Source organism: Lonchura striata, chromosome 2 (genome assembly GCF_050655825.1).
Source record: "Lonchura striata isolate lonStrDom1 chromosome 2, ASM5065582v1, whole genome shotgun sequence".
NCBI lineage: Eukaryota > Metazoa > Chordata > Aves > Passeriformes > Estrildidae > Lonchura > Lonchura striata.
In genome coordinates this window covers 19,420,441-19,446,495 of record NC_140704.1, presented here as the reverse complement: position 1 = coordinate 19,446,495, position 26,055 = coordinate 19,420,441, and the positions used below count along the sequence as shown (strand labels likewise).

The following is a 26,055-nucleotide window of genomic DNA, read 5'->3' as shown; positions in this document are numbered from 1 at the left end:
TACACAACATTTGTCCGCTGCACAGAGAGACAGACCAGCAAACTGATCTTAATCAAAAAGGTTTGGTTTGGGATTTATTTAATTTTGACCCAGGGTAAGAGTTCCTCATTCAAAGTATTGTCTGCCATTAATTCCACTAAGATGAGAAATAAATTGGTGGTGAAATTTGATGAGTGGTGTATCCAGTACTGTGCATCAGGCTGAAGGGACAGAAAGGGACAGAGCTAACTGCTTTTCCCTTACAGTAGCTGCATTGAGCCCCCTTGGGAGGGATGCAGAGTTCAACAAGAGAAAAGGATAATATGCTTATATTGACATAACCTTTATCTGAGCAACACAGATGAACAAGAACCTCTTTCAGATCACAAAAACACAGCTGCCTCCCCTGAAGCCCAAGCTGCACATGGACATTTACCAGCTTCTCTCTCACTGCTCTGAGCTGTACATTCACTGCTGAGAAGTTCAGCTTGAGGCAAACCCACGCTGCCTCACCTCTCTGAAATCTGTGTCCAACACAGAAAATGTTGTGAGAGAGCAAGGCATTGGACAGCACATAGTTGTGGCAAGATGTTGACAGCAGAGGAACACAGAGCTAAATTCCCTTCTGAAAAAATCACAATAGAATCAAAACCATGTTCATTAGATGCTATTTCAGAGTTATTTTTTGTGTATACATGTGAAATGTAATTTAGTGGTGTCTGAAACTTCTCTAATGTTGCATGTTGGCCTCTGCAGTCTTCCCTTACATGCTGTGTGCTGTTGTTTTACATGAATGTGAATATTATATACATAGGATTAGCTTAAGTAGTTTATGAAGGATTAATAAAAGCAATGCAATAGTATTATACAGTGGGTATGGAATTAATCTCTATGTAAAACCCCCAAAGTTATATTTTAAATAACATTTATTTCTTACAGTAGAACCTCAGATGTTCTCCAAACTGTCTTTCTGTTATGCATAAATTTTAAGCAGGTTTTTGAAAATTTGAAAAGTTTTATTTTTGTCTTCTGCAACCTTGTTGCTTCAAATTTCTATAAAATGCATGACAACCCAGTTTGATGGCATACACTATTTTTCTAAACTCTATTATTTTCCTTACTGAATTTTTTAAACATTGGAGAATAATGATTTCATCATAACCTGAAAACCTTTTTTTTTATTTTTTTAAATTCTTCTGTATCATGTGATTCAAGTTTCCTGTGATTTATCAGGTAAGAAATAACTTTGAAAGTTAGCTGGAACAAAGAGGAGAATAAACAGAGCAAGGACAAAAGCTTATGACAGTTATTTTATTAGACTCCATGGCAATATAAGGGAAAGACAGACAGCAGCAAAGTAAAAACAATCTGTATTGATATTACAACAGTTCAAATCTAACATGAAGCCACCCCCCACTGCCCCCCTGCCCTATTATATTAAAGGTCTGCAAACATTAAAAGACCATCCAAAAATCATCCAGTACCATCTACATTTTTTTATTGGTGACAAGGACTGTTCAGTCATGAAGAAGTTTTACCCAACCAGTAAACAGCAGAAATAGACTGCAAAGTACCAGAAAGAGACTGCAAAATTTGATTTTCCTCTAACAGCTCTATTCAAGCCTCTTCCAAGGATTCAGCAGCGCCAAAGTTACTACAATGACACAGCTGCTAAGATATTCATCCCAAGTGAGATAATCCTCCTGTCAACCTCTTTTCTCTGGTTCCAGTCTGTCTAGGAACTGTGTTGGTCTTTGTTTGGCTTAAGCCGAGAGGCTCTTGGGAGCTATCACATGGTGGTGTCTCACCAAGTAGATAAAGTATTTTGTGCCTCTTTCCAAGAATTTTCTCTAAGGAAGTATGATCAGAGAGGAACAGATACAAGTCAATATACTCTAAATAACATTGTGGTTTCTATGTTCTACCTATTGGTATCTAACAGTCTCCTGACAAGATATGTCTTGGGGCGTTGTTTTTTGGAGGGTAAAAAAAAATCTACTGGAAGAGTTTCATGATCCATTATACCCTAAATTCCTTCATTTAGCTGAATAGGATATTGACCAGAATGGATTTTATTCCACTGGATCACAGAGAGTGAATAGCAGGGAAACTACTTCCAGCAAGCTGGAAAACTTACTGACATTTGCTCAATGTCATACATTGCACATTTCTAAATTTTCCAGATAATGCTTGCTTTAAGTATTAACAAAGCAGCAGGAAAAATAATGGTGAAAAAGTAATTTTCTGGCCTTTAAATATCTACATAAGATAACACAGAAGTAGAGAAGACTAGCAGAATTTTGGGTAGCTTTGCTTTTTATCCTCATGCACAGACTCACAAGAAAGCCCTGTAAGGTTATGCAGTTAAGAAAAACGGTAATGCTTATGCCTTCTGGGGTTTAGCTTTCAGATAGCCCAGTTTCTCAGGCCAGAAGAAATGGGTTAGACATTCAATCTAGTCAAGCAAAAGAAAAGCAAAAAAAATTGTATAATCTCTCTCTAATTCATTTTTCCCAGAAGGCTAGAAAAAAAATCATAAAATAGCATGAGAGATTGGTTCATTTTACACTGATCTTGAAAGCTCATTAAGGTATTTAACTTTCATGGATTGTCTGAGGGATCTGGAGTTGCTGTTATCCTTTTGTTTAATTACACCGTAATCTTCATACAATTACAGTGATGATAAAATTCTTCTACAGAAAAACCAATAAATTAGTCATCTGGGGATAAATTACATTACTTAAAGCTTACTTCACTGAAATATCAAAGAAAAATTAATATGCCTATATAGGACAAGGTGTGAAGGTAAACTGCATTATCTGTTTCTAGAATTCAGCATTCCAATGTATTTTAGGGGCTTAATAGCAAAACATATCCTTTAATTTGCTTCATAAAGAAATAGTTGGTGGAGAAATATCTGGAAAAGCACAGGCAAAGCACATTTCAGCATTGTTCAAAAAGATACAGTGCAAAGTTTTGTGGCCTATGCTTTATATACTTATGCAATACTTTTCAGCTTCACCAAATAAACACATGAGCATCACTACTCCTGATGTTTTATTTCCCCATATCTTGTCATCTTTCCATTGAATGTAAATGTCTCTTTTGTAGTTTATTTCCAGAAATAACAATAGGTTCATCAGGTTTTTACTGTTACTGCTGAAGAGAAGAAATGTAAGATAAAATTGTGTTATATCAGAAATAGTGAGTTGTAAAATAAGAAACGTCCTGTAAACAAAATGGAAGTCAAAATTCTCAGCAGCATTAATCAAAACAATTGCAAAAAAAAATCCTGCATCCTCCTGGACTTTCAATGAAAGAGAAAATTTGCAATTCTCGATCAATCAATTATAAATTTTTGTGCTCTTTATGATAGCAATGACATGGCTATTTCAAGGTATAATTTCACATCAACTTATTTCATTGCTCTTATTTAGCACCAGCAGATGCAATGGTTCTTTTTCTCTCTCATTTTCTTTTTGCCAGAACATTTTTTCCTTTTTAGAAGACCAAAGATATTATATAATGTGAGTAACCTGACCTGGGCAAGAGTTAACAATTACTGGTAAAAGATTGGTACATTAAGTGCTGTTTCAGCTGCAACTTTCCACCTATCTTCTACTATAAAGTAACTAAACTAAAATAAATAAATGTTTAAAACTCTTAACAAGAAACAAGAAATTCCAGTAATTCAGGTAAATAATTTTGGGTTTGCATATTAGGTAAAATAGCTGATATAGAAAATAAAATATTATGTATATTAAAAAATCAAAATACGAAGTTAAACTTAAGTTCTATTAGGGATTGTGGTAATGTTTAGGTAGCACAGTGACTGCCTCTATGGGAGGAGGTGGGGGGCTGTCCCTTACCAGACAGAGACAGATCCACTGCAGGAGACTGAGCCCTGGTGGCACCTCTAGTGGAGCTTATTTAAGAAAGGCTAAAAAATGCTGCACTTCAGTGTCAGGAGTGAGGCAAAAAACATGAGACAAAAACCTGTCACCACCAAGGAGAGAAGAGGGAGGAGGTTGTTCAGGCACAAAAGCATCTGTAAAGGAGACCAGGCTGCAGCAGGTATTTCCTCACAGACCATGAGAGAGCCACACTGAAGCAGATATCCACTGCAGAGGAGAGATGGAAGTGTCCTGGAGGAGCCATGGGCTGTGGAGTTCTCATAATGGAGCAGGTTTATCCTAAAGGACTGCAGACCATGGGAAAGATCTATGGTGGATTAGGAAAAAAATGAGAGAAAAAAGGACTGACACAGATGAAGTGTTATGAACTAACCTCAAGTCACATTCCCCATCCCCCTGCACTGCTCAGTGGGGAGAAGGAGGTAGAGGAGTTGGGAATAAAGGAGTGACACTAACTAAGCCTGGGAAAAAGGGAGGGGTGGAGGGAAGGTGTTTTAATCTGTCTTTCTCACTGTGCAAACCTATTTTATCTGACAGCAAATTAAATTAGCTTTCCCCAGATCAGTTCTTTCTTGCCCATGACAGCAATTTGCAAGTGTTCTCCATGTTTATGTCTGAACGCATGCATTTTTTCATTTTATTTAGTCCCCTTATCCTGTTGAGGAAGGGCTATGAGAGAGCAGCTGGGTGGATAGGGGGCAGATGGCAAAAGTCAACAAGAGAGAGACAAGGTTTTATCTTAAAAGTTTGTTATTAGGCATTTTAGAAGATGGTTATCAACCTAGATCATTCTTCTTTTTTTTTGTTGTTGCTTTTGTCTGTGTATCATATATCCTACCATCTCTTTAGAGACATTTCAAAGGACTCATTGCCTGTGCTGCCTTGAAACTATGTTTTGTCATTCTGTTGGCAAACATTGTCAAAAAACTTTTTAAGTGATACTGAGTTTGTGCATAGCTAAAAATATAAAAAAGAAAATCACAGAAATATGATGTGCAGTGTGTTGTAACCTCGTACATTAAATTGTCTTTGTAAACTTGATATGTTAGCATGCAACAGATAAGAATATTTTGGAATGGGCGAATTCAGGCGTAAAATGCATTTTTAAATCAAGTCAGGGTCCTACATCAAGTGGGACTGTACTTTTATGCTTAAGTGGTTATATATATTTTTTGCCTGTTTGTGTGAGTGTAAATTTGTACACTGTGAGAACCAGAAGTATACTCTTCTTGATTTACAAGTGGTTTTAGTATTAGTTCAGCCTCAGTTTTAGCTAAATTTATATGTGCATATTAAACTTGCAAAATGTGGAGCACTTTTCCCTATTTGTCTTCATTCCAGTATTTAGGAGAATATTATGCTTCTAGGTATAGTGCTTGTGGAGAGTTTTGGAAAAGAGCTTTACCAGTGCCTCCCACAAAGTAGAGATTAAGTGGTTCAGGAAATTGCAGGTTTGAAAAATTCTTCCTTGACTAAATGAATCAACCACGAGCATTAAGCATTGTCAGAAAATTAGGTCACAGATAGCGTAAGTCAATTTTCTGTGAAATTCCACTCCAGAATAAGCTAATTTTACTTCTGCTGCTCTTTTTACGTCATAGTTGCAATGATAAAATGTCCATGGTCAATGATGGCTTCATCTTGTAAATCTCTGGGATGATTTGAAATTACTTTGTGTTCCTTTTCAAGTTGTTCTGATGCATGACTGGAGTTCTCATTAGAGTGATCTTCATGCAAGGCCTGCCTGCTTCCCAGCTATCTTCCACCTCCTGCTTCCCATTTCTGTCTATAGTAGAGCTGCATCCAGCAAATACTTCAAAATACGTTTAGTGGTTACTAATTACTTGGGCTGATTTACTTAGTTAAGTGTTCCAGCACAACTGAGTGCTTTCTTTTCTTATTGTATCTGCCTCATTATTAGTTATAAGGGTGACATTTATACTGTAAATGGGATGAAAGCATGGAGGAGAAACTGTGTAAGTGTAGGATGATTGTGCAAGGGATGAATAAGTACTGAACTGTTAAGGCTAATTATAATGTACGAATATGGATTCAAAGGTTTTGTTTGTCCTCAAAGTATTTTTGAGGAATTGTTTCAAGGTTATAGACCTACCTACAACTGTGTTAAAATATGTGTGCAGATTTCCACAGGGACAATAAGCAGCACATATTATGAAATAGAATTCTGTGTAATAATATTTACTAAAAATGTCGAAATAAACATAAGGGATTATTATCAAGCAAATGACATTTTAGAAGCAAACACTAATAAGCATGAAATAGTGAAAATGCCTTTCAGGGACTATATTTTGGCAAGGTAGTTAGCTATCCTAAAAGAAGTGATAGCATAAAATAGCCACACATATTATGAAAGCTCAGATTAAATTACTTGTAAATATGTGCGGGCAGATTCTCTTTCTAAACTGGTGTTTCTCTCTCCCTATCAATTACCAAAAGAGAAAAGTGGTATTTAGATATTCAATTGGAGGAATCTGCCCCCCAGTCTCCCTCTTAGCCAGTTGAAGTGGAGTTGGCAAACCTTAATAACGCAGGTTTATTTGTAGACCATTTATTGTTTAAAATAGGAGAAGGCTCTTGTCACTAAAATACAACTGGTGTTTGCTTTGAAAAAAGCTGCAGAATTACTGTATTCACCATAGATGACTGGTCTTCTTTCAAAGGAAAGACTCCAATTCCAAACCAGTAAAAGGTTTTGGATGAGCACTTCAGATGAAAGAAGCCCACTATTGATCTGAGGAGCACTGTCAATTCAGGGATGAACAGGACAGACTAGTGAGACCTGACACCGCAGAGAATGTTGTAGAAATGTTACTTGCCTTATAAACCTGAAAAAGCCCTATCTGTTCCACTTTTCATCTGACTTTTTTTTTAAAAAAGGTTGTCACCACTAGTCTGAAATAGTCCCTAACTCTGTGTCTCTAGAAATATGAAAAAGGGTTAGACTAACTTTGAAAGAGATCACAAATTGCATAAGCAAAACAAACTGCAGATTTTGGAAAGTATGGAAGAAAGCACTATGGAATATGCCTGGTGGTAAATGGCTGATTTTCATAGTGCCACTTACTTGCATTTTGCCCTTAACTGGAGTTATTCTTCCTTGAGTTTTCACTGTTTTTATTTCAGTAAAAAACCTTCTTGAACTATTTGTTCCATTATTCATTTTGGATCTTGTTTTTCTGGCAGCCATCACAGATGTTTTTCTGAAATTTTAGCTCTTATTTAATTCACTATAAAATTTGTGCTGGGATTAATTTCTCTCAGATGACCCTTTAATGCTCTGTCAATGCCTAATTCAACCTGCCATTCTATTAAAATCTTTTCAGAATTTGCTGAAATTGTCTCAACTTTTTTTTATTGTAGGTTTCATATATACTGGAGAAGTTGTGCATCGAATGCTAACAGCTACTCAATATATTGCACCCTTAATGGCAAATTTTGACCCCAGTGTGTCAAGAAATTCAACAGTCAGATACTTTGATAATGGTATGTAGCAGTCCTTGTCTGTATCTCTTGCTTCTTCCTATTTTCCTAAATAACTATTTCAGAAGGAAGCACTGAGGATTTTTTATTTTTTTTTTAAATTTAGAGGCTGTATAGAGCATGTAACTTGACATCTATAAACAATTATTAATTATAACACAGTAAAGAATCATGAATGCCTTTTCTTAATTGAGCAGATATCATCTGGGTGTTGCAGTACATAAACTCACTAGCAATGCATTTTATCAGTTTTAAAAGGGAAAATCTGTCTTATATAACAGCATAAATTCAAAGTGTTACTTCAAAGTATTTATAGTGGATACCATCTGTCCACTACCTAAAATGAAAATAGCATTTGTGGAGTTCAATAGCAAGAATACACAGAAGCAGGGCAGGGATAAGGTTAATAAACCTGTCAATGACTAAGTGTTCATGGAGTCCCAGAATTGGAATCCAATACACTCATCTACACCACGAGTTCTCAACAGTTCCTTGTAAAAAAGATTGAAAGAGGAAAAGGCAAGCTGCAGTGTTATACTTGAAACTCTGTGAGGAGTTTCAAAGCCCTTGAATGTGTGGATATCTCTTGAAGTCAGTTGTAATCAATATTTTAGAAACAGACCCTATGTGCTTAAAAGGCATCTGGTGCTTTACCTCAGGCCTTTAGTGGTCAGCTACATTGACAGTTAAAACTTAGTGTTTAGTATTGTGAATTAATATAATGACATCCATGACTTCTAAATTGTCCTGGATACATCTATGCTATCTTATGTATGCTTATTTATAGTGAATTTAAGCAAAAATTGCTAGCAGGTTCAAAAACATTTCATATTTCCAATAGTATTTTTATTAATTAGATCAGTTAGCAAAATGTATTCTGTATCTTTTACATCTAGTCATAACCTTTCCTTACAATCTAGTCATTGCAATGTTTGTTTGCTAAAAATCCAGTAAAATGCTTACATGAGAAAATCCTATTCCTTCCATGAAGAATTTTGAAACAGAAAAAGATATAATTTTCACATTTTAAATTATTCAACATTTTGGCCAGAGATTTGTCACCTTTATTTAAAGAATCTGAGAATTCTGGAAAAGTTGCTAATTCTCATTATAGTCCTGACTTCCAGTCTTCACACCAGGTGTACCAGGCTTTATCACATGGCTTTCATTACCAGGTTGAACTGTTCTTTGAGACTTTGAATTCTTCATGTGTAATGCATCATCGTTTGAGCTCCATAGGCTTTAGGACAAAGAATTTTCTCTCTTAATACAAGTAAAAAGGAACTGAGCAGATTGTATCTTCAGCACCTTGTTTCTTACTCATGTGAGCTTTGTCCCCATGAATAAGGGCTCTACCATAAAGCAGAGTGGGGACAGATGTGTGTGGGGATCCATCAAACAGAGTGTGGGGATCCATCAAAGTCTCATTGATGTAGCTAACTGCAAGGAGCTTAGGTACACACAAGTCTACATAAAAGCCTCTGAAATGAAATGACAGTTTGGGTGGCATCTGATTTCCATTTTAGTTTGGGGTTCTGAGGTGCACATAGATCTGAAGTATTCAGTGACTGCCTAGAAGAAATTCTAGCTATTTTTGCTCTAATAACTTTAGAAGCCAATTTACATTTAAAACAAAATTTAATGCAATCAAATAAATATTCAGAAAGTAGTTAACGAATGTGGTCACGAAGGAAAGAATGTACTGTGTGCACAATTAATGAGTATCTACTATACAGAAAAATACAAGGGACAATAACATGTTGGACTTGGTGCAGTGTGGACCCAAAATTTGCATGCTCATAATTTCATGACAACACCTGTCAAGTGTGTTCTTGACAGTTGCAGCACAGATCTGTAACAAAAGATTTTTCAAGGACATATCAAAAGTATATTGAGCTGAATATGTACTGACCCATCATGAACATTCTACAAAGAAAGGAAATTAAAGTCTGAATGAAAGCATATAATTCCCATTAGTGCCAAAAAGAGAAGTTTTTGAGCAAGGCATGTAAAGATGAAAATGTTATTTTCAGTAAACAGTTTTGGTGATAAGTGTCTCAACATCTGTAAAATATGCTCACAGGGTGTGCAAGTTGCTTGAGAAATATTTTTAGTGTGGTAAGTGCACCTTCAGCCTGTGAACTCCTGTGAATATTAACAAGGCTCTTGCAGCTGAATCTCTGCATACCAGACTCAATATTTACACCATCTATGACTTCTCAGTGAGTTTGATTTAAACTACGTTTATTTATTGCCAACACCTAAGATTTCTCAATTTGCAGAACCTCAGAAAGGGCTTGCACCGTGCAGAAAAAAATAATGTTATAATGTTATTTAATTAATGCATAGTTAATGGAAGAATATGAATTATTGAAATAATAACTTTTACTAAGCAGGCAATTCTGTTAGCACTTCACATTTCAAAGCCATCAGGATTTAGGTATAGAGTGTAAAGAATGCCACTGCAGAGAAGTGGTAATGGCAGCACACCTGAACTACTGGATCCTACTTTTAGTTTATTTCTTGTGCAATTTCAAACAAGATATTTGACCACTCTTGCTTTAGCACTAGTTGAGGTGCTTGTGTGGCACTGTGGTGTCTGCATTTCAGAGAATTTCAGTTTCAGCTTGTGTTTGTAATGTCTTTGGCATTTCAAGGTGTGGAGCTGAAAGCTGCTAGAAAGAGACAAATCACTGTTCTTGTTTCAAGTAATTGCAGTGAAGTACTTTTCCTACAGTCAGTTAATGTATTTCTCACATTTTTTTTCTTCCTCTTGCCTCTCTACCCCCACACTGGGGTTCACAGGCACAGCACTAGTTGTCCAGTGGGATCATGTACATCTGCAGGATAATTACAACCTGGGCAGTTTCACTTTCCAGGCCACCCTTCTCAATGATGGGCGTATCATTTTCGGCTACAAAGAAGTAAGTTGGGTCTGAGAATGTCATTTAAGTGGACAAATTACTTTATACATGTCAGGAATTTCCCTACATTTTTGGTGGGGAGGGAAGATTTTTGAAATAGCAGTTATATAAAATCATTTCATTATTCTGCTTACATGATCACTATTTTGATGAAAATTACACATTATTGTTAAAATGATGTTTATATGATTTACTTTAAAAACATCAACATGACACAAATGTACTAATCCTGGATTTCAACTGGGTTTTTTGGATGTTTGTGAGTGTTAAATGTTCAGTAAATTCCTGGGTTTTTAGTAAATTCCCCATGGGTTTTAAAAGATAGGATCTAATTTTTTCAATTAGTTTACCCAATCTTGACCCATTTCAAAATACTCTAGCATCAATGGTTATTGTTAAAAGGTCACGTATTTCCTGCAGTTGTAGTTTTTTGGCAACCCACATATTTCAAAGTTCATATATTTGAAACAAGAAGTAACTGGTTTGTATTGCTAACTCTGAGGTTTTCCATCTGTTTGGTGATAAAATTGCTTAGATTGAGGCCATTTGGTTTGCCTTCATAGCACCAATATGTTGTCTTAAATGGGCTCTTGTGCATTCTCCAAGTGTTTCAGAATTCCCGTTGTTGCTCTGAGTGATTTTTTTTTTTTCTAAAGCTGCTAGAGCTCTAGAAGCTATAGCCTATTTGAATTCAGCTATAGCCTATTTGAATTTCAGGGTTTTTGCCAAGAAAGGTTGGGGCAGGTGATCCTTGAGGTCCCCTTTCAGTCTGGTATTCTATGTTTCTCTGATCCATGCAAATAAGAATCAGAAAGTAGAAAAGCTTAAAATCTCTAGTGGCAAAATGATGTCTTCCTTTTTGTTTGGTGGGGTTTTTTTTGTTTTTTGTTTTTTGTTTTTTTTTTTTTTTGCTTGGTTTGGGTTTTTTGTTCTGTTTTGTTTTATTTTAATCTGTTTGGTATGCACACTGTGACTTTCTCTTCAAAATGCAACTCTCAGTTATCCTCCTTATGGTAAGAAACTCTAATGAGTGATAAAACCGATTGTCCTGACTTGGAGAAACCTCTTTTCTCTTCTCTCTGCTATAAAACACTTGTGAGCCTTCAGTCTCATTTTTCATGCCTGTGTTGTAGCTGTGCACCTTTAATGAAGCTGAAGTGATAACCCTCCTCTGCCATTCACTAGCAAGCTGCACAGGATCTGGGTTTTTCTACTAGAAGCAGTCATACCTTCACTTAAGACAGATGTCTTTGCAGCTTGAAAAGGACTGCTGCAAGATATTCTTACTGGATCAGTGTTGTAGAAACAAGAAACTTCTGGTATGCCTATGTACGTGGCTTTCCTTTTCTTATAAAAGACATGCCGGTGCAAGGTCTGCTTTGGTTTTTTCTGAATGTTACATGTAGGTTACAGTCTTCATCTATGAAAATGCAACTTATTTGCATTTTGAATCCAATTTATGTAAGCTTTACTCTGCTTAGGACAATGGAGCTCAATTGCACCTGATCAAAAGAGTGTGCACTAAAAGCTTTGGTTATCTCCTGTTGTTGAAAACTTTTTAAAGAAAAGCAAAAACTTCTAAAGACTGCACAAAACTTCCTGCCTTCAAGACCTAGAGAGGTGGAGACAGGTACTAGTTTTAAGATAAATTTGTCAAGAACTATATATGCATTCTGACATTAAAATGGCGACATTTTCAGGAGACTTCTATTCCTGGTTATGAGATGTGCTGCACCCCCTGTTACTATCTAGCCCTGTGCAAATTTGATCTAATATGGGTGATAGAAGTTGCTGCTCTAAATTGGAAGTGTCTGGCATACATTTTACACAAAAGAAAATGATGATGTAGAGTATCACGTAATTGAAAACATTATTAATTTAGGAAAAGAGGAGTAAATGGGCCACTCCTTTACCACAATTCGTTCCTAGAATTGCAGGGAATTATAGCATCTAATCCATTGATGTACAATTTCTGAGCTACAATGCACAGGCTGCTTGCTCTCATTAGACTACTGGAAGCTTCCTCCAAAACCACATTGCTTTTATGGGTAGGAGTTAATGATGTTCTTTTCATTAATCTTGAGACCAAAAACTGGAATTTGCAGATGGAATAACATGCTTTTTACTACTGGTGAATCTTTGAACTCATCCCCTCTTATGACTTATTCCTGTGCTGAATGGAATTTCCAAACATTACTTTAAAGCTATTGACATAACTAAGAAAAGAGATTTTTAATATGGTAATAGTAATTTATTAATGACCTGTAAATCTTTTTGACAAAATATTTTTCTAAATATTTTAGAAAGTTACAACTAATATATTCCATCAGAATTACTTGGGGAATGGGTTTGAGTCTGAGTTTTCCAGACAAATAGAGTCTTTATTTGCAGTCTTTACTCCATTACCACTATCTTAGCTTTTTACCTAAATAAGGAAAAATAAATAAGATTGCTAGTCACTGATCAGACACAAGTTGTCTGAAAAGAACAAACATGTCACTTATCATTTGAAACTTGGTCCTTGTGCTTATAAGCACTGTTAGGAATTTATTTACTTTCTAGTGCTGAATCCATTGCTTTCTGAGGAAGTCCTTCCATCTGGAGCCGTTTCTCTTGCTGCTCAGTCATGTTGTCAGGTGCCCTATTAACTCCAGTGAGATTACTTGTGCAAGTGCTCGCTAGCATGACTAAAAGTTGCACAAGATTTCTACTGTCTTTTTGGTGCCGTTTTACTTTAGCATCACAGTTCAGCAAAAATGACAGCGATATATGGCAAATCTGAGAGGTCTTCATGGCATTGTCATTGAAAGCCCCCAAGCTGCAGCCCCATGTAAAATACAGCAAACATCAAGCATCCCACAGGGGCTCTATATTGGTTACACCAGGCATTTATCGAGAAGAGTCTACCTTTAAAATAACTGTGATTATACATTTAAAGCAGGTACAACTAGGGTGTTTTATGTCTAATGCACTTTAGGTAAATTTTACCTTTTATTTCTTATTTATTCAAACAGTTTGAGAGTCCCTTTTTTCACTTTCTTCCTGCTCCCAAATTAGGTTTGCTGTCTCATAAATCTGGTGCTGACCACCAACAGAGGATCCCAGGAGGTTTGCTGAATACCAAAGGAGTTGCTCTTCCCAATCTGCATTCTGTTGATTTCCCCAATAGAAAGTAACGTGAAATTTGCAACTTTTTTTCCAAAATTTTTTTAAAAGTTAGTAAAGGAGCAGAATCATCAGGAAAGACAAATGTAGAGACGTCAGAATATCTTTCAGAAGAGTTATTAGGAGAAGGAGCTGTATGGTCGAGTTCTCAAAATGTGAAAACTATTAGAAATACAACAAGGTCCTATAGCAAGTAAAATATTTATTTCTTTAGCAATTTACTTGGTTTATGGTGCATGCACCTTCCATTTTAAATATCACTTTACTTACATCGACTCTTAGTATTCTGGCAAATGGTTGATATGGCAGGAAACGTCAGCTGGCATGAAAATTTTACGGGTGTACCTCTACCACATATGAAATTCATTACAGTGCAAACAAGCCAGCAGAACACAGGAATAAAAAAGAATTTTGGCAAAGGCGTACGTTTTATGTATTAGTAGTCAATACTCATTTCTTACGTTCTAAATTTCACCAAGGTTCAGTTCTCAAGAGTTTCACTTCTTATTAAACAAAATAACTATTCTATATAGTCTTTTCCCATTAATGCTTAGAACTAATGTTCCTTAGTGTAATATTTGGTTTCTTTTTTTATCCATGATTAATACAGAAAAAATTAGGCAATGGTTCCATAGATCTTGTTAATTGTTTAGGATATTTTTCTTAATATCATTAGAGAAGGCTCTCATTGTTCATTTGAATAATAATGACTCTCTATTTATGTAGTCATCCAGAAACCATTATTAAAGTAAGAATATTTGCTCAAAATTGTCCAATACATGAGTTTGGAAAATAATTCTAAAAGAGGCTTGTAGTAGAATGTAGGAGACAGAATTGAATGAAAATTATTAAGTGCTAGCACTTAAATAAAATTGATGCTGCTGCTAGGCATTAAAGAAAATACTCTGTTTTCAGTAACAAGAATTTAACCTTGCTACATTTTCCTGAAAACTTAAATAAAAAATCCAAACAAACAATAACAAAAACCCCACAAAAAACCACAAATCTTTTTCTAAAAATCTCATAATGGGAAAGGATATTCTGCTTGCATTATACACACTTTGCATTTCTCTGCCTCTTTTATTGTTATCAAAAATACAAAATAGAAATTATTTTTGCTTTTTGGGGTGGTCAGTTTACACAAATTTAAACTCTTGATTTTCATGCGATTTAGCTTGTGGTCTAATTAATTACTACTTAGGAAACTGGCAATGAAAACCCGGTATAAATACTATTATTGTGTTCCTAATTATTATTTTACAACGTATTTTGGCTCTTATCTTCGACTCAGAAGTGGGGCAGTATTTCCACCATGCTTACCACCTCCTTCAGAATAAGTTTAGAGGCCGTGATTTTATTGTTTTTTGAAGAATAAGATTCTGATAGGACCTCACAATTGAAAAGAATAAAATTTGAGAAGTCTGATGAAAAATACTGTCTAGATTACAGATCCAAATGATACATAGAATTCTGCATAAATTCTAAATACCCTTCTCCTTACTGATGAAGTATATAATCCAAAATATAGATATTAATGGTCTCAGTGATAGTGTGGGAAGTTTATTCATAAGATGGTGACTTGTACAACACAAAAGATCACATTTTCTGTGGTAGAGCTAATAGATGGTTTAGAATTATTCTAGCTAAAAGCCATTCTGTGAAGGTAATGCTGTAAAATCCTTGCCAACCACTAGCAATCACTTGCAGGATCCTAGCTCTCTGCTCAGCTATTTAACGTATCAGCCTGTTACGACATATCTTGCCATTCAGGTGAGAAATCCAGAACAGCATCTCTCTGCTATCTAAGTTTTGCTGTAGTATTCCATAAGTTATTTTAATATTTACTACAAGCTTTCTGTCAAAAGGGAATATTTCCTAATCAGATAGCATATGGTAAAAGTTCATTTTATCTTGACATCTCATGCAAAAGATTTCACCTGTAATATGGTACTCAGTACACACATTACCAATTTCTTTTTTCCACACCTTAAAAATTAATACATGTCTTTGTAAATACAGGTATAATGACACTGTAGATTTTCAGGAGAATAAGAGTGTTCCTGGGTTGTGGATTACCTTCTACTTTGACTGCATTTCTGACTGTATGATTGTTGCACACAGGCTGCCCTTCAGTTTGAAGAGCTGACTACTAATTTAATATTTCTTTTTTGATCTTAAAGAAGCTCTTGCTTCTAAGCCTTGTTTCTAAAATATGTTTCCAAGTTTTTGGCTGCTGCTTCTGTTAGACTGGGCCCTACTACTTTCTTATTTGTTTTAGAAAAGATTATGAAAGTTCCTTGCTCTCAGTCAAATGCCCAGCACTTGAGTATTGACACCTGCAGGGATTTTGGCAAAATCCATTGTTACTTCTGCTTCAAATTTTTCTAATTTCTCTTGAAGTTTTTCTATATATTTTCTGTTCAACTTGACTATTGCATCCTGTTTTAGTACCACATATCACTGAGTCATTCATCATTTTATTAACTTTCAAGGCTTGAACCAGATTGTAATGAAAATTTATTTTTAGAAAATAACATAAAATACCCAAACCCCTCACTTGTGGCTTTAGTACTCATCACTCCTTCCCAGAAGCAAAACAATACCAAACCAAACAAAAAATTAAATAGCTTGCTTTTTTCATAATTTTTAAGGGAAAGATGCAAATTGTTCAGTAATTCAAAAATTCACAATAAACTTGTGAAAAGGCACTAGAATAAAAAGAAAGAAAAGAAAGGAGTCTTATTCAAGAAGACCAGAGTGCAACTTCTCCTGATTAACATTCACATGCTACAAATGAGTATAATCCTTTTTATGCATCAGACACAATTTATGCATTAAGATGACAATTTTGTCAGCATCTTTTATCACACACCTACTAATGCCAATTCCAAACACACTCTGTGTCCTTTCTTCAACTGCTGTGCTTCCTCTCTAACTTTGAAGAGAAAGTCATTGCATACTCCTCATCAGTGCTTTTTCTAATTTAACTTTCAATAGGTTGTCTAGAGTATCCTCCTCAAAATCATTTAAGAGAGTTTCTTTGATAGTTAATGTAAGCTTTTCTTTCCAGTATTCTGAGACTATGAATAATTCCCTAATTTTGTTTAAGCTTTCATGCTGCAGAAAATGTATAGACTTAGTTCTGAACTTAGTGAGTCTTTTATTTAGAAGAATTTGAAAATATGGCTTTTGGCCTTCTTCTGTCATATTATCTAATAACTGCATCTGAGCTCAGCTGATAGAAGCCAAATTTAAGCTGATGTATTGCTAGCAGTATTTCCAAGCCAGTTTTCTTTTTCCTGTCATTTTTACAACATGCCACAAGCCTCTTTTATACCACTCTAGATCATGTGTGCAAGAACCCTCAAAAAACCAGTCACTAAATTAAGTAAAACGAATGGCAATTTATGACGACATTTAATTCACCAGAACTTACTTACCAATGTAATTGGTAAAAAGCAAAACTAAAAGATATTTTGGGAACAAGGAGAACTACTGATGCTTAACCCAAATGCCAGAAATCATGCTCCTAATTGTCACATAGACAGAACTGAATCCTCAGTCACTAGATAAATAACCAGCTTTTTATGCTGGTGAAAAATTTTTCAGCTATGTGAAAAATACTGACCAACTATATCATTTTTGTAATTTTACACAAGTAAAGCCAAGCAAGCTATTGAGTTAGCAAAACTAATACCTTGTATCTCCATTTCTTATATTTGATCTAGTTCCATCTGTCTTCAGCCTAGAAATTTCTGCTAACCTGAAGGGCAGCTTTGAAAAGTAAGATAGCCAAACATAAGATACCTGAAAGCAGCAGCTGTCAGAAATTGCTCATAGGAAGCTCATAGAAAGCTGTGGCTTATTCTACTCCTAAGGTACCAGTCTGGAATAGTCTATGACTGTCTACATATTTTTATTTCTTCCTCTAGATATTGGCAATTGAGCATCTGGAATTTTCCATGTTTACCACAACACTTTTCCTGCTATTCAAGAACATAGTAAATATTATTAGCATTCTGTCAGAGTTCTTTACAGATAACAATTAACACAGTTTTCAGTGCAAGTTAACTAAGCCATAAGTTTAAAATTTTCATCCCAAGCTGAACTTTCACAGTTTTTTTCACAGTTTTTGTGTTCAGCAGTAGACAGGAGGTATTGCCTCCTCATCCTGAGTGTACTAGCACATCACCCCACTTTTTCTTCAGTTGAGGGAAATAAATTACTGGAAATTCATACCCTTTTCTGCTTTGTCACTGACAATTTTTCTACCTCTGAGGGTTCATGTGAAAACAATGCAAAGAAAATTGAGATAAAATAACAAGTAAAACTAATAATTTTATCTTCAAATAATTTGTGGTTCTATTGTGCTATGTGGTATAAAATATTTGTTTAGGACTTTTAAGTAACACTGTTTAAATGTTCATTTTGGTAGTACTTTTTATTTTTAATCTTTTTTTTCTAGTTCAATATTTCAATAATATCTTCCTGTTTTGTCTTTTAGATTCCTGTTGCTGTGACACAGATAAGTTCAACCAACCACCCGGTGAAAGTGGGACTTTCAGATGCATTTGTGGTCGTGCACAGGATCCAGCAAATTCCCAGTATGTAGAATTGTAGTGGTGCTAATGGTTTGGAGGCTTAGAAATCAGTAGAAGCTGATTTCATCAAGGATAACTAGCTGCATAACAACTTAGCTAATTTGAGCTTGCTAATTCAAGTGTAATTTTATTTGCTTGATAATTCCCAATATGGCTTTTCCTGTCATTGTTTCTTTTGAGCTGATAAATTAAGTAAATAAAATTAAATGACCAGTCAAATAATGTCAAATTAAACTCTCAACTGGCTTAATTTGGTTTTCCATAAGATACTTTATCTGGAACATGCTTTCATATCCATAGTAAAGAAGAAGCCATCTGTTTAGAAAAACCATCTGTATCCAAAAATATCTAGGCTGGAAGCTCTTGATACTTTATTCTGTATTTCAAATTCATTCATTTTAGTGAGAGGAAAATAGAGGAGATGTAGTTATTCAAAAACATCTTGAGCTCTCATAGTCATGGCAGCAGTAGTGCAGGTGCCATTTAGTTTTGTCTGCCATTTAGCTTTTCAGTTATACTTTGCATGGCTTCATTGAAAACAAAAAGTAGTGACTTTCTCAATGTGTGAGAGTTTCTCAAGTGTGACTTTCTCAGTGTTCTAATGTACTGTGTAAAGGACCCCTTGAGGTTGTTTAGCAATTAGAGAATATGATCACTTTTCAAGTCTACTGGGTTTACTTAATATTTAGAGAAAATTTACTAAGATCAGTTTTCGATGAAGCCCTATTTCGATAATAGCAGGGTGCAGATGGAAGGAGCTGTGCTTGAACAGGTCTCCTAGGGCTGACTCCAGGCAGATTCTCCTGAAGAGAATTCTCTCTGGCAGACCTGTGGTGCTCACAAGGACTGACCTGATCCAGCCCAGCTTTAAGGCAGACAGCAAATGGGGTTGACACTGACACTGAGAAAGAAAGTTCTATTGGCCTCTCAGCTCATCCTTTCTCCTCGGCACATATAAAACAGTCTTTAACATGAGGGAGCATCAATCCTATGTCTTACATTCCCATCTTGGGGAATATGGAATATTTCAGTACTATTTGTTACTTGTGAGCTCAGAGTGTGAAGGATGTAGCATACCAAGATTTCACTTAAGAGAGAAGAAATTTGTTTCTGAAGTAAGGTAGGTAGTTGTAATGTGCCTATGCTTGCATGGATTGGTTTTGAGTGTTTAAGAATAAATGAAACTAGGCAATAAATTTCAGTAATGTGAGTGATATTTTCAAGTAAATCATCTGAATATTTCTGAATCTTCAGTTTCTAAGAGCTTCAAATATTAATTTGGGGGAAATTAAGTTGATTGACTTATGCAAATAGTTTATGAGTATAGTCACAGAGAAATTCTATCCAAGAGATGCAACAGGATGATATCTTTTGATATCAGGTCTCCATAAGAAAACAACACTAAAGGACTTGTATTAGATTTACATATTTTGTATGGAAAATATATGGTAGATGTGAGTCTTTTTTCAAGTCTGAATGTTTCTTTTTGTAGAAATATTTCAGACAAGCACCATGTTTTACTACCAGTAAATAATACTGGTTTTGATGAATGCACAGTTACTTACTAGACTTCTGGTTTTAGCATTTTTTTTTTTTTCCACATGACAATTTCTGCTAAGACAAGTGAAACTATAATGTGGGTAAGGAGTATAAAATCTGCTACTGCTATTCTACAGCAGCTTTGAGAGCATTATTAATGTATTGCTGTTTACAATGCATTGCTCTTGCCCCTAACTACCAGTTCTATGGAGGGTGGTAATTCATTATTATTTTTGCTAGACTGCAGCTTACACTAGAGCTAATATTAATCAAGGGAACCATCATTTCACAGTAGATTTTCCTGAAGCTGAATTGTGTGCTCAATGAAATAGGTTTATATTGATGTTTACAGGCAATATAATAGCACCTTGACAGAACTGGTAAATAATGTTGGCCCATAGAAAGCCAGTATCAGATGCTCTTAAAATATGCATGTTCTTGAATTCTTGTTTTTCAGAGGTATTAAATCAACTATGGCTCCAGTCAATTACTAGAAAAGTGATATGATAGAATTGTTATTTTGTTGACTTCTTAAGACAATGGAAGAATATAAATTGTTGTTTGTCCCAGGAGAAGGCAGAGTATAACTACTAGTTCTAGCTTCCCACTTTTATCTAAGATTTTTCCATCAAAAAACTCAATCTGCCTTTATATTCATGGATAGTTATTAAAAAAGAAAAAAGAGCCAAAATCATTCCCCTCAAATAATACAAATAAACCACCCCAAACTCTACGGCTTTATGTTTGAGCTTTGTCTGTTCTTTTTGTATATATTGTGCATTTGAAAAGGAAAGAGACACTAAGAGCCACACAAGCTTGTTTGAACAAATATATCCCCTCAATTTTTGAAAATGCTGAAAACCTTTGGTGCCTTTTCTATGCTCAGTATTCTAAAACTTGAATATAACATACCTAGTTTATTAATTTCAGAAGATTTAAAGCTAACTATTTATCAGATTTTTTTCAGATGTACTGTCCAAAAGATTGGTAATAACTTTTTTAATACTTCTGAAAGGTGAGTTCAAAAGCCAGGCAAACCTATTTCATTCTGGGAAGAGAAAACATGCTTTTTGATCAGCCATTTCATTTCAAAAGTGCATTTTAATGAGTGCTGAAAAGTCTTGAAGAGCCAAGAGCTAAAAGGAATGGTTTTCTGAACTTTTTTAAAAGGAGGAATTTGAGAATATCATACCTATTTTTATTAATATACTTCTTCATATAAAGACTTTGCTGTAATACTCCTTTTATCTGCCCCTAAAAGCACATAGGCACATACACTTGTTCACCTTATCTTTTAAGAGTTAGAGCATGGAGATGGAAGATTTTTGTCAGGTGGCTTTATGCCTGTTTGGTTTTGGGTGGTTTTTTTTTTTTTTTTAATAAATACTTCCTTGATCTGCTACTACTTCTTGCTCATAGACTATCTCTTTATTTTCCACTGATAATTATATTATTGCAGATTAGCCACTATTTTATCTTTTATATGTAGATATAAATATACCTATTACTCCAGAGGTGTTTTGGAATGATTGGAAATATCTTAAGGGAAGTAAATTTCTGATCAACACCAAGATTAACCTGATAATTCGGAGATTTATATGACAGCAAAATGGCAAACTAGGTCCTTTGATTAATTTCTGAGGAAAAGTTTCAGCTCTATCCAGGTAATTCAAATGAAGTTCCAGGCTCTGGAGCTCTGCTTCTGATGTGTAAGTTAGGGTGATCATCCCGATTCCTTCTGCTTCAGACAGGTTGAACGCTTGCATACTAACTATTTTTCCTTTTGTAACAACCACAGTCAGAAATTTTCATGGATGTCTTCCAGCTAGGAACATGATTGCTAATAACAAAGATGGGAGTTTTATATATTCCTCCAGCAAGACTTTTTAAACACCTTCACTGCTTCAGGACCTTTGTTCCTTGCCCACCTTCTCCAACCAGCTGCCTTTTATTTCTTGTTTATTTCTCTGCCATCCTTGTTATTCTGTTCTTGGTCCTTTTTTCACTCGCCCATGGTGTCCATTGCTCTTCCTTCTGCAGATTCCCAAGATCTCTCTTTATCTTCATGATAATCTTTCTTTCCCTCCATTTTTCCTCTCATTCAGGATTACTGTGTATAAACACTCTTTTGTTTCAGTGCTCTTTCCTATTGTCTTTCAATTAGCTTTTTGTGGTGCAAGAAGAAGAAATGAAAAAGCATTTCCTGCAACCCACTTTTGTGTTTTAGCAATGAAGACCCCACCAGCTTTCCCATATTGTGCTTGTTTTCCACAAAACCATTCCCAGTGTATTCACTGGGAAATGAGAGAGTGCCAGATTCAGGGCATCTACACAAGTGAATTACAGTCTTGGACTAAGAGATAATGGGTAGTAGGTCTGCCTCCACAATGAGGCATCCTTCTCCGTGATTTTGGCCTCTACTGTATTGGATGCAGCTCTTTTAGGAAATCCGTGCCTTGACAACTTAACATTTAATCACACTGAAATTATTCAACAACACTGTGTACAGAAATAAAATTGTAGCTGAACTATGTGTTAGTACTATTCCAGTTTCAGTGCAATTAGTGTCACTCAATATGTAGTGTAACTCAAGCATATAATTGAGTGACAACTCTGCATGTTATAAATGTTTGCTCAAGATGTCTCACCACTTTGTTTACAGCAGTGAAGCCCCTGAAAGAAGCTTAGGATTACCTTCCTAAAGGGTAAAAGACCACTGGCCATTTATGCTCTGATATCTATTATATAAAGGTGCAGCACCACTTGGGAAATCAAGTCTGATTTCCTGATGCCTTACTGGTAGTGTTATCATTTACCCCTGTGCAAAATGGGCCCCCAAGTTATCACTCTAAAATCATAGTATTTATTCTTCTTTACACTAGTGTAACTAATCCCACAGAGCCAGCTGCTCCAGTCTGCATGTTTGTCTGCTGGTCCAAAAAGGGTTATCAAGGCAGCTGGGTTCCTTGCACTAGATGTCTGATTCAGGAGCATGCTGTTGATGTTTGGTAGTATGACAATACTGCCAGGACTGGTACAAATTGATCAAAGTTTAAAATATTCTCATAAACAGCCACAGACAGATCTCAGAGTGAGGCAGTTTGGTGCATGGTGAGATTAGAGAATAAAGCAAGTTTTTCACACCTAGATCCTATACCAGGAGCTCTATAGCTGGCAACATGTATTGGGGCAAATCTGAAAGGACATGGAGAGTGTCAGAGTAAATCATGTGTGGTAGGCACAGAGCAGCATTATGGCAGAACAGCTCTTAGTACATTGTTCACAAAGATATTTTCAGAGCCTACTTCACTGGTTTGCTTGGTCACAGATTTGAGGTGCAGCTACCAGGTTTAAAAGGATATTTTTAGTAATTTTTTAAGTGAATGATAAAATTAATACAATTAGGGAATCTGAATTTTTATCTAGATTTAGATGTCTGTTATATTCAGAGGAGCAATTGTGGAGGTGTTTGGATTACAGGCATTGGTGTTTGGTCCCAGTGTCAATGCCTCAATAATTAATTAGTTAATATTGATAAGTTTAGCAATAGAAAGCTGTTAAAGAACAGATGCTTTGGCATTCTGATTCCTTTACCTTTTGTGGTGACAGCTATCAGATATACCAGGTTGACAGTTTTATTCAGCCAGTGATGTTAAACAAAATCCCTGTCAAGCAAAGTTAGTGGCTGTGTAACATAGCAGCTGTGCCCCTCCCTTCTCTATGCCTTATATTTTCCACAAATTGATTGCAGCTTGTTGGATATGTTCCATAAATTGTTTACTTCAAACTGACTTCTGCATAATCAAATGAAGCCTCTTAGCATTTTTATTTTCTCTATCAGCAACACTTAAAACTGAAAGTACAGCTGTATGAATACATACGGCCTTGTTTAGCAGTTATTTCTGGGTATATGGCAAATCCAAATTCCCTAGAAATCTTTCACTGGAAAAGGTCTTTATTTGTGTGAACATATAATTTAAAAACTCAGAATGACTTCTCCAGTATTTTCACATTTCACTGTATTGCAGGTTTTTAGCTGAGGAATGGTGTATGAGGAAAAGTAGTGATTATGTAATGGAAAAGATACAGAGAGATTCTGCATCTGTCAGACACATATTTAGGATAGTTTGTTATGAACTACTAACCCTGCAGACATGTTAAGAAGTCATTGGTGCTCTCCTGGCACTGCTCCCTCTCCACAGTACTCTCCCTATCGAGTACCTTTAGTCAACTCTTGCAGTTCTGTTTCAAATACTTAGATACCGAATTACTTAGTTTAATGCTACTGTGATAAAACTACACAGAATTATTTTGTCACAGCAGAATCTTGCACATCCATAATTTACCAATCCATTGCTTAATCCCTTGAAAGAATTCTTTCAAATGACATTCTGACCCCCATGTTATCTCTCTCAGTCAATGAGGAATGTGTTCTTACCTCAAGTAGCTGGTGTTTTCTTCAGGTTTTTCTGCTGGGACTGTACCTTTGACCTGTGTTCAAAGACAGCACAAGTACATGCCATGAAAACAAACTAAAAAACAGCCTGAACAATACTGCAAATCAAACCAAGTGTAAAAAAATATAGATAGTTATTAAAGAATACATGTAATGTTATACCATTTCTTTATAGCAAAATAACTGCACATGATGCTTAAATATTGATCTGTTACTGCATCAAATTATTTCACTAATTCTTGTCATGTTAACATCTGTACTAAGGTATATAGAAGCTCTTTGTGATTCTGCACTAGTACTTTTTTGTTAAAGAGCTAAATAGCATTAGACAAAGAACAAATTTCACCTGTGTGAAATGCAATGTTTGTCCTGGGTTGAAGCAGGAGTGTGTGAAGAGGTTAGAGGGAAAGTGTGTGGGCAGAGTATTCATTTTCCTGTTGAGTTTAGGTTTTTTTAACCAATTTTGTTAAGGGAAACTGGCTCACAATTCAAAATAGAGAGAGAAAAGTACATTTTGAAGATATAAGCATGGCATGTTTAAGTCATACTTTCAACAGAATCTAGGTCTGCATGTTTTTCTAGCCTGGTCAGGGAGATAAATTTGAATGCTCACATTTCCAAACACCTGTCTGCAAGTATATACAAAGATGTTAGAAGGTGACTGTCCAAATACCTCTCTGTAAGTTCCTTACATTAGATAGATGCCTCATATGCAAACTCACCACCTGTGGTTGACATCTTTCTGAAGGAAAAATCAAATTTGAGTATGTCAGGTAGTGGGATTTAATGGAATAAAGAGTCATGCTGAAATATGCCTGATTAGAATTTTTTTAATGTAACTCATTTCATTCTCTTAGAAGTAGTGTTTTTCAGAAATTTCATGCACTGGGTGAAGTAAAAGTGCCTATGCCTGAATCTCTGATTCTTAGTGAGTCTTTAAAAAGCCAGAAGCTCCTTATTTCTTGTAAGCCCTGTAAGGAACCTGTAAGGAAATGTTCAGCATTAACAGGATTATAGTATGCTAGTCTGAACCAGTACTGGTGAGGAGCAGTTCAAATAAAGGGTTGACACACAGCATTTTAATTTATGTGTTCACATTCACTTGCTTTTTTTTTTTTTTTTTTTTTTCTTTTGACAGAATGTTAAAAATTTCTATGGAAAAAAATTACAACCTTCAGCATTGACAGGAGCTCATTTCAAAAGACATTTTACAATCACTATGGTTGGGCTTTCATGAGACTGACCATCCTGTAAGCATATACACCTTGCAGCTGGCAAGAGATTTTCCCTATCCCAACACATAGTTAGCTTTGTCTTTCTGTCCAGTGGGTCTCAAGGACATGGCTAAGGCATTTATTGGGGTAAATTTTGTCACCTGCCCATATCCATCTTTCAGCTAGTCAGAATGACTTTGTGTAACACATAAGACTAGTTCAATTATAGGTTCATTTCATAGTGAAAGAGAATTCTGCTATCAGGAGGGGTGAAGTCATAGCAAAGCTTCAAATAAATTGCAAGAGGTGCTTGGCAATGGTGCTGATTAGGAACTAAATAGAATTATTGTCTGAAGGTGAGATACTGCCTACTTATCCCTGAGAGCTAATGAGGTAAGAGAGGGGACAAAAGCTGCTTCCTCAAGCAATAAGGTGTGCCCTAATCCATATGGAACTGGCAGCATAGAAGACATCCAAAGACTGAGTTTGTGACTGTCTACAAGTCCCTTTTCTTCTCTTACATTTAGACGAAGACTGGCATGGGACATCTTTTAGTCCTTTGTATGTAACCCTTGATTCTTCTCTGGTATGATTGCAGAGGGTCAGTGATTGTATTTAGCTCTGATTTTAATTAGTTTAGCAGACCTTCAAAAAGAACATAAATATGAAACCAGCACAGCAGAAAGCTGTCATTTTTGTGTCAGATTGGTATTATAGGTTGTACTTTTAGTTTTCAAATATACAAGTTCGCCGGTCTATATT

General features: G+C 35.6%; 1 protein-coding gene across 3 annotated transcripts in view; it reads left to right on the top strand.

The window, feature by feature from the left end:
* PLXDC2 (plexin domain containing 2) overlaps positions 1 to 26,055 on the top strand; it is a 247,918-nt gene that overhangs the window by 169,151 nt on the left and 52,712 nt on the right. For all 3 annotated transcript variants that reach the window (XM_021530357.4, XM_085565860.1, XM_085565879.1), the window contains 3 exons: positions 7,275 to 7,397; positions 10,200 to 10,318; positions 17,988 to 18,087. In XM_021530357.4, coding sequence (XP_021386032.3) covers positions 7,275 to 7,397; positions 10,200 to 10,318; positions 17,988 to 18,087 — 342 coding nt within the window. The remainder of the gene's footprint in view (positions 1 to 7,274; positions 7,398 to 10,199; positions 10,319 to 17,987; positions 18,088 to 26,055) is intronic.